The following is an 8,668-nucleotide window of genomic DNA, read 5'->3' as shown; positions in this document are numbered from 1 at the left end:
GGGTACGCATCTATGTACTCTCGCCCCCCAAAAGTGAAAGGGAACAACCTATGCAAAAGCCGACGGCTTCAAAGACTGCCTCTGGATGAAGGCCTTCCAAATCTGCCGAGGATGTCCACCACAACCACAAGCCAGACACAGAAGACATAAGGTACGGGACAGCCTCCTGCGTCGCTGGTTCTCTACACGCCACGCTGGCCGTGGCCGTTCCATGGTGAGCCTTCTGAAGACGTGTAAGACTGGCTCGATGACTTCGATCGTGTGGCTGACGTCAATTATTGGGAGGAACATAAAAAGTTAAGGAACGTGTACTTCGCTCTAGAGAACTCTGCCCGAACATGGTTCGCTAACCACGAGCCGTCCATCACCACCTGGGAAGAATTTCAGTAGCAGATACGCGATACGTACAGCAGTCCCGCAAGAAAAGAGTGAGAAGAGCAAGCCCGTCAGAGTAGGGTTCAAAAGCCGAATGAAAGCGTAGCCATGTTCGTAGAGCACATGTCGAAACGTTGGCTCCTGCTTTCACGTTGTTCTCGTTTTGCTCATCGTCTTGAATTTCCATCTCCCGCATTCCCCGTGTTTTCATTTCTTAATGTCACACTATTGCATCTCTAAATTCTGAGCATTAGTTTTTTACAATTTCTAGGTTTATCCTTCTTTACCTGACGCTCTGCTACGGAGACTTTATTTTTGTTAAATACTATTATTAGCACACGTGAAACCACCGGATTTTTATCCGATTCCCCCTGTTGGTTATGAGTCAGTGCCTCGACAAATGCCAAATGACAAACAGAGATAATTTCAAAGCACACCTGCTCCTAAACATGGCCTGCAAGTACGTTTTCAGATATCAGAAGATATCTGACTGCAAAGGCAGCATTAAAAAAAGCTGAAGCTAGTTGCAAAAGGTTATACTTGAAATTCTGTGCTCAGCATTAACGTGCGATAGGGCAGTATCAAACTACACAACGGTCCAGAAATCGGAAACGAACGTGCAGAGTTTGCACGTTCGTTTACGTTTTACGTGCACCGTGGTTGCAAGTAAAATAAATTATATGCGGTGCTTGAGTCTCTACACGCAAAATTCGGAACGCTTTATCGAACCGTGACTATTCATGTACAATGCAGCAAATGCGTTCGATTTTATGTTAGTGTGGTTTTAGTCAATTTTAAAGCAACTCATTCATGGCCAATACGGCCGTGTCTTTGCGTGGCTGCTGATCTTGCTATACTCGCGGACAACTTTCTGTGGCAATGAAGGGGAAAGCTACGATAAGAGCGCTTCTGAAGGTATTCTCGCGTTTTAATCCATGGAACAGAGGACTTAAACACCTTATTAGCAGCAGTTAAGTAATAGACAACGCACCACTGAGCGCAAAAGTTTACTTATTTTGCGGCTTTTTCTTTCCGCATCGGGGCAAAAGCGAAACCGTGACACGTGGAAGCTGCGTCGATTCAGCGCCTGTTCCGAGCCACCAAAAGCATTGTCAAACGCTGCCGGACCACCTGGCGCGGTAAAACATGTGCCGCAGCCACGCGCCCGTAGCTCTCCCTTCATATGCCAAGAAAGTTGTACGCTAGTGGTTCCTGTTTTCGCTGAGCCAACGCTTTTATAATGTGTGGCATCGTTATACGCAGGCCTCATCGAAGCTCCAGAAAACCACGCTATACTGTCATTGCATGCTAACACTTAAATTCATGGAAGCAGGCGCACTTATGTTCAGCCCAAATAATTGGTCACTCATGGCATAAAAGATGCCCGTTCAATGCCATCTCCTAGGTTTATCTAAAACACACATTGCGTGGAATGTCGTGGTAACATCTGTAATTTCATGACGCATCACCGTGATTCTCGCTAACAATCTAATCAAATAGCGCATGATGACGAATGGCTTTTTCTATTTTCTTAAGTTTTGCTTAATACTTCACCGATCGCGGTTTTATGCCTATGGGTATGTGCCACAGAGTATGTGCCACTCTGACACAATTAATGGCTACAGACACCAAAATGTATTTGGTGTCTTTCTCTACAATCCTTCGCAAATACTGCCTCTGCAAGCAAGAAACATCTCCGTTACTTTCATGTCACTGCGGCGCCAACGTCCCATAGGGTCCGGCCGCATTACCTGACGTTTGCGTTTGAGCATAGTTGTGTGCGCTGTAATATATAAACATAAACAGAGCATCACAGTACATTTGTGACCTGTGTTGTCACATGCGGCTGTGTGTGTATACCACATGCTTAAACAAACATAACCGTTTGCGTCAAGTTATATACTTCATGCCACATCAATACTGACATGTTCTAATTGTCCTATGTAGTAGCATCGCATATTGCCTCTTTTTCTTCGAAAACGTCGCGTCGTGTATATTTCAATAAGATGGACTGTGCAATATTTTTTGTCAGTTTGTGTTATATGGTCATGTTCTTAAAAAGTGATTGCTTATTTAATTACGCAAAATTTAGTCCATAACTCTGGATTCATACGTGAAGGTGTGAAGTACGACTTCAATAGGCGAAATCTTCCTTATCTGCCAAAAAAATGTCTCGTATAGCGGCAGACCGAAAGCTACAGAAATGACCGTAACTGGCAGTGCCAGCTCCTGGCCAATAGTAGTGCTGCGCACTGTTAGCCCTTATTTCGGCTCGTCATTGAAGCGTAAAGATGTGTGTGGAAGGGATTTCGCAATATCTTACCGGATGGGTGGCTGTCATGGATCAAATGTCCAGCACATGACCCTGTATTTGCCTGCTTATTTCATAGTTTAACAAATGTGGTTGCATCATTGCAGATGCGTTAAGAAAAACGTTTTTTTTTTGCGCAAACAAAACTTAACGTATCGTATTGTAGAAAGGGGGCAAACACTGGACGCGGCAAAGAACGTAGAAGATCGCATCAATTATAGTGGTTATTTTGCGAATTATTTTCTGTCGCCTCATCTGTGTCAGTGAATAGAGGTGTATATCTTATGTACAGCGAATAAGCTGTTGCAAACAATAATTTGTTAACATTGCCCTTGGTGGTCATAGAAATGCCTTTTGAAGTTTATTGCCTAATTGATTGCTTTATCCGAGAAATATTCTTTCCAATCTTCCCAATGAAGTATTGGCGCTTTCTTGAAGCCCCAAATTGTGTCTCTTGCGAAATGCTTCTGTACGTCTGCGGCATATCTCCGTTGAGTTGTTGTTGCCTAGAAAGGAGCACCAAAATACGAGTAACAGTTTGCCATATTGATGGACATGCACCCTTAGTTATCGCAAGTACGCAAGTGTCAAGCCCAGAATTTCTGTAAATATGTAGTATAACATGCAAAATAAACTTTCTCAAGCAAAATAACCTTACGCTTCTAGAAAATATTAGGATTGCAGCTATCCACACTGTTACATTCAAAGAATGCTCGCAGCTACAAGGAAGCACGCGTAACGTTTGAAGAGTAAGTATGTCACCATTCTCGTTTGAAAGCTGATCGGATCACCATCAACGCATTCTTTGTCCACTGCGGGATGACGGCCTCTCCTTCGGATCTCCAATTACCCCTGTGCTGCGCCAACCGATTACGACTTGCGCCTGCGAATTTCCTCATTTCATAACCCCACCTAGTCTTTTGCCGTCCTCGACTGCGTTTCCCTTCTCTTGGCACCCATTCTGTAATCCTAACGGTCAACCGGTTATTTAACCTACGCATTACGTGACCTGCCCAGATGCATTCTCTTCTCTTAATGTCTATTAGAATATCGGCTATGCCCGTTTGCTCTCTGATCCACACGGCTCTTTTCCTGTCTCTTAAGGTTAAGCCTATCTTTCTTCGTTCTATCGCTCTTTGTACGGTCCTTAACTTGTTTTCGGGCTTCTTTGTCAGTCTCCAAGTCACTGCCTCATATAATAACACTGGTAGAAAGCATTGATTGTGCACGTTTCTTTTTAATGATAATGGTAAGCTTCCCCTCAGGATCTGATAATGCCCGCCGTATGCGCTCCAACCCAATTTTATTCAACTGTAAATTTCCTTCTCATGATCAGGGTCCCCTGTGAGTAATTGTCCTAGGTAAACGTATTCCTTCGCATACTTCGCATACTCGCGGCTCTTAGTTTTGGCAACTTCATTATGTATAATGAAGTTTCCGTGGCTTCTCGCATTAAAAGAAGCCTCAAGGGCCTGTTTTCGTTTAGCAAGTTTTCTAGGAACATTTCCTTCCCATTTCTTCCATTTCAAGTCATCATAAAAATTGCAATCCACAACTCACCTAAAAAGTTCAGCATTATTCATTATTCCAAGTTTGTGGCTTGATAAAGCAGCGTTTAGTTGTGTGTTTGATCAGTGCGTTTGGCGAACGTTAGGCTTTATCTCGAAGAGCACTCTTCGCCCTAATATATCGTGTTGGCGTTCGTCCTTGCCTAAACCCTGAATAATGATTATACCAGACGCCCCAGTTGACAATACAAATGCGATGGCACGCATTATTTACAAAGCGAGCACCTTTCTAAGCGACGTGTGCTATGTCTCTAGAACAAACAAAGAGAGCAAAATAAAACAATTTCAGGTGAGTCATCCACGTCACTTAATTTGCATATATTCTGTACAATTATGGTTATATTCTTAAGAGATTATTTAACTTTCACTCAAGTTAGGTGAATGAGGTATGGAATATTTCAATGACTTACCGCTGCACCGTTTCATACACTTCTCGCAACTTGGAAATCTGTTCAAATTCCCATCACAGCCGCTGTATATAAAACCACGGCATCGATCATGCTCGACGTCATAATACCATGACGGACGAAATTCATGGCACAGTCCAGCTTTCGGCTTCAAGCTACAAACTTCTCTAGGTCGAACGCGGCCTGTGACAGACAGGATGACCAACAACAAATTTATTTAGTAAATTGTAGGCTAATTATGAGATGTTCATATATTGTCTTGTCGATATCTATCGCAATACCGTACACTTGCCTAATGAACGCGGTAATTCTTGGAGCGGCTCTCGGCGGAAATAAAAACGGAAACAGAAGAGAGATAGGGGGGGGGGGGGGGCGAAGGCTCAATCCTGTGCACATTTCATACGACAGAAAATATACTTAGCAAACTTAAGATTGGCCATCTCGGGCACTTTTCGCACATCCTGTGGTTGAAGAGCGCGTGATAACCATGATCAGAGGAGCAGCGTAGCTCGTGCCGTGCTTGGGTCACGAGCACGCACCAGCCAATTTTATTTTCCTCATATCTTTTTTTTTTTGGCATTGCCGACCGAGAGCGCGCCGCCCTTTATTGCCCGCGCGTAGCGGCGACAGTGGGTGCTACAGGTTCACCTGCAGTGGCGCCTTCTCGGCTTTGGCGTCGCGCGGCTAAGCATGAGGCCGCGCGATCAAATACCGGCCGCGAGGGCCGCATTTCGATAGGCGGCGTAGCGCAAAGACACTTGTGTACTGTGCATTAAAGGACGGAGGGGTGGTACAACTTATTCCGCGGCGACCTCATACGGTGGCGTGCCTCCGAATAATATCACGGGTTAGTGAGGTAAAGGGCGCGAATATATAAATTCGCGCCCTATATATATATATATATATATATATATATATATATATATATATATATATATATATATATATATATATATATATATATATATATATATAACACCATCTTCTGCGTTTATGAATCTGCACCGAAATGTTACAATCTGATGTAATGTTTTATAAGAGGTCTCACACTTAGTCTCGCGACTTTGAGATTGCGTTCTGTATTTATATGCCATGTGCAATATTGCACTATATAACACATAAAATCTTGAATGTTGAAAACGGGTGAATATATATATATATATATATATATATATATATATATATATATATGGCGTGTGTCTGTGTGTGTGCTCGCGCGCAACCTGGAGTTGGACGGTAGCACGTCTGGACGGGATGAAACGTACCTCACAAAAGAAATAAAAACCGTGCACGGACCAAAGAACACTTTAAAGGCGAGATATTTCGGCTTGCAACATTCCTTGTGTGCCCGGAATAAGCGATATTTGATCGCCCGCACGCATGCTCCGTTAACACGGCGCTGAGGTGGCTCAAGTTCCTGTGTGCAAACTATGGCGACCACTCGTGAGCTAAACGGACAATCCGCCAAAAGGAGCCTTTCCTGGCGTTGTTTTACAAGGTCCGCAGTGCAGATTTTGATAGCGTCTGCATCAGGGAGACGGACAATTTTGGCTGCGCCAACATGAGGGGAGCCACGTGCATAAGAATAGAGTGGCGTAAAACGCTTTGGCAGAGCACGCAGCCGCGATTGAGTACAGTACGGACTGGTTGAAATGTATTATAATTGGCCAGAAAAAAAACTGGACGTCACACCTGTACCTAGAGTACCTGGAGATACAATCGAAACGACACACGCTCAATCGAAGCGAAGAAACAGCCTTCCTACTCGCGGTGATTGCGTCACGTGTTAGAACGTACTTATACAGGCATTTCTACTTTGTTGCCCCATTCTAAACAAGACTTGCGTATGGAAGCCGAAACTTCTTGTCTGTTAAAGCTTTATTTTGTCGGTGTGCGTCTTGTTCTTTTGTGAAAAAAAAAGTCTTAGTTTCGGCCGAAAGTTGAACCACCGATTGCGATAGCAAATGCGCACAAAGGTATACGATGTGAGGATAGTAGGTTTATTAGGTGCATAATCTTGCACTGGTTAGCTTATTATCTAAATTAACTAGCATGATGTCAGCGCGCACAGGCAGACATGAACACATTACACTCGATAACCGCGGACACTCGCTATCAAAACACTGGCGTGTGGAAGCGCGGCAGTTACCTTTTTGTTGTGTGATGCTTCAGCGAAAACTTAGCAGCGAGAACAAAGCACGCTGAAACGTGTGAGCCCCCTTCGCACCTATACTCAGCTACCTGACGCAGATAGATTTCAAGATAGCGCGTGCGCGGTCACGCATTGCTCAATTGCTGCCGGAGTACAGCACATCCCCTCCACAACCGGGGGCCTTTCGCGCGACGGAAGACGGCGCGTTTTCCCCCTGCTTTCCTCACTTGCGTGCACGTGATCGAACCGCGATCGCTGTCTCCCCTCGCGCACTTTCACTAGTGCCTACAACATGCTGCGCCTGGCGACTGCATTATCGTCTTGAGACTTTATATGGATCATGGCGACAGTGACGGCCATAATCCGCCTGTAATGTCCTTGTAATTGCTATCATAATATAAAGATGGGGTGGATTCATGTTCTTACAAAGCTGGTATGTTCAATACGTTAAAGCAAGAAATATATGGACCTTGGTGTCAGTTTGAAATAAAAGCAAAGACAAGTCCTCAGGTAAAGCTACAGATAATGATAGAGTCCGCGTGACGTCTCTGTCCAATTATAGTGACGTTGTCTTGCATTGTTGTTTTCTAGGGACATTATCAAAAATTCCCCTAGATCACCTATACCCTGCTGATTATATGAAAAATTGATGCACAGCAAGTAGAACTGCAAGATCTTGTAATCATATGTTTGTCAATATGCCTCAACAATTATTTTTTGTTTGGGTGCAAAGGGTGCCACAAGTAGGTTATAGAAAAAGTATTCTTAACAGTTTTTCGTCGGCAAGAAATCAAGGACAAATTTTAGGAATAGAAAGTTGTGTTATTTCGACTTTAAACAGCATGTGCATGACGAACGCTCAAAAGACGAAAACACAGCTGCCGCAACTGCGGAGCGCAGCTGTTGCCACAAAGGGTCATCAGTGATCAGTCTGACTGCAGAAAGCCAGCACAAGTGCGGTGACTCAGCACTGTTAAGAAACATTTGCAAGCCACCTCATCCAGGATCGAAAATATTACCGTGCCCATACGGGTAGAAATTTTGTTAGTAGGCTCGATGACACAGCCCCCCCTACTCACATCAAATTTTCTTCTGCCATCAGCTAAAAGTTCACTTATTTGCAAAAATGCAAGCACACATAATGTTGCGTTGCAGGTTGTGCTCACGCATAAGCGCGGTCGTCATTGTAGTGTAGAAGGCACATTCGTTCTGCCACACATCTGCCCAACTGGAAACACTGTGCCTTTCGCATATGATGATATAGGCAAGAATGACACGCAAACGGAACTGGTCAGAGTGCCCAAAAGTGAAAATTGTGGGTCATCGACAGAACATGAAATAACTTGAGTTACTTAGTGGTGTGCAGCGTAGTGTAGTGTGCCTGAAGGGTTTTAGTAAGCTAGAAGATGTGCTTTCTCAACAAATAAAAAAAATCTTAAAAGCTTCGAATGTTGTCCCGCAGGTATTTGATATGTGTGTCTTGATTCCATACATAACCAAAAAATAATGGCACACATTTATATCCTTCTTGCTTATTTGTTTTTCGAAGTATCAAAACAAAAAATAGTGTGCCGCCTATTCAAAGGATGAAATTCTGAACTTGGCACGAATCGTTTGGCACATATAATAATCTACTTACTTGTGCAAGCAGTTTGGCATTCCCCTTCCGTAGGGAATCGGTTGGTGTTGCCGCCGCATCCACTGTAGAGGAAGCCTTTGCATCTCCCACTCCAGTAACTATAGTACCATGATGGTATCTTCTGAGTACAGTTACCAACAAGTTTGCGGTTCCAGCATGTTGGCAATATGTCCCACCAAGAAGCTGCAATAATGTAATCTTGCATAGGAGCAACCA

General features: G+C 43.9%; 1 protein-coding gene across 1 annotated transcript in view; it reads right to left on the bottom strand.

Moving 5' to 3' along the window:
• Window positions 1–3,022: 3,022 nt before the first annotated feature.
• Window positions 3,023–8,668, bottom strand: part of LOC126534923 (uncharacterized) — a 77,865-nt gene continuing 72,219 nt past the window's right edge. The window contains exons 7-9 of the mRNA XM_072289508.1: window positions 8,453–8,635; window positions 4,665–4,844; window positions 3,023–3,192 (exon numbers count right to left, since the gene is read on the bottom strand). Of these exons, the coding sequence (XP_072145609.1) occupies window positions 3,068–3,192; window positions 4,665–4,844; window positions 8,453–8,635 (488 nt within the window). The 3' untranslated portion in view covers window positions 3,023–3,067. The remainder of the gene's footprint in view (window positions 3,193–4,664; window positions 4,845–8,452; window positions 8,636–8,668) is intronic.

Source organism: Dermacentor andersoni, chromosome 7 (genome assembly GCF_023375885.2).
Source record: "Dermacentor andersoni chromosome 7, qqDerAnde1_hic_scaffold, whole genome shotgun sequence".
Classification (NCBI taxonomy): Eukaryota; Metazoa; Arthropoda; class Arachnida; order Ixodida; family Ixodidae; genus Dermacentor; species Dermacentor andersoni.
This window is presented reverse-complemented; position numbering and strand designations above follow the sequence as displayed.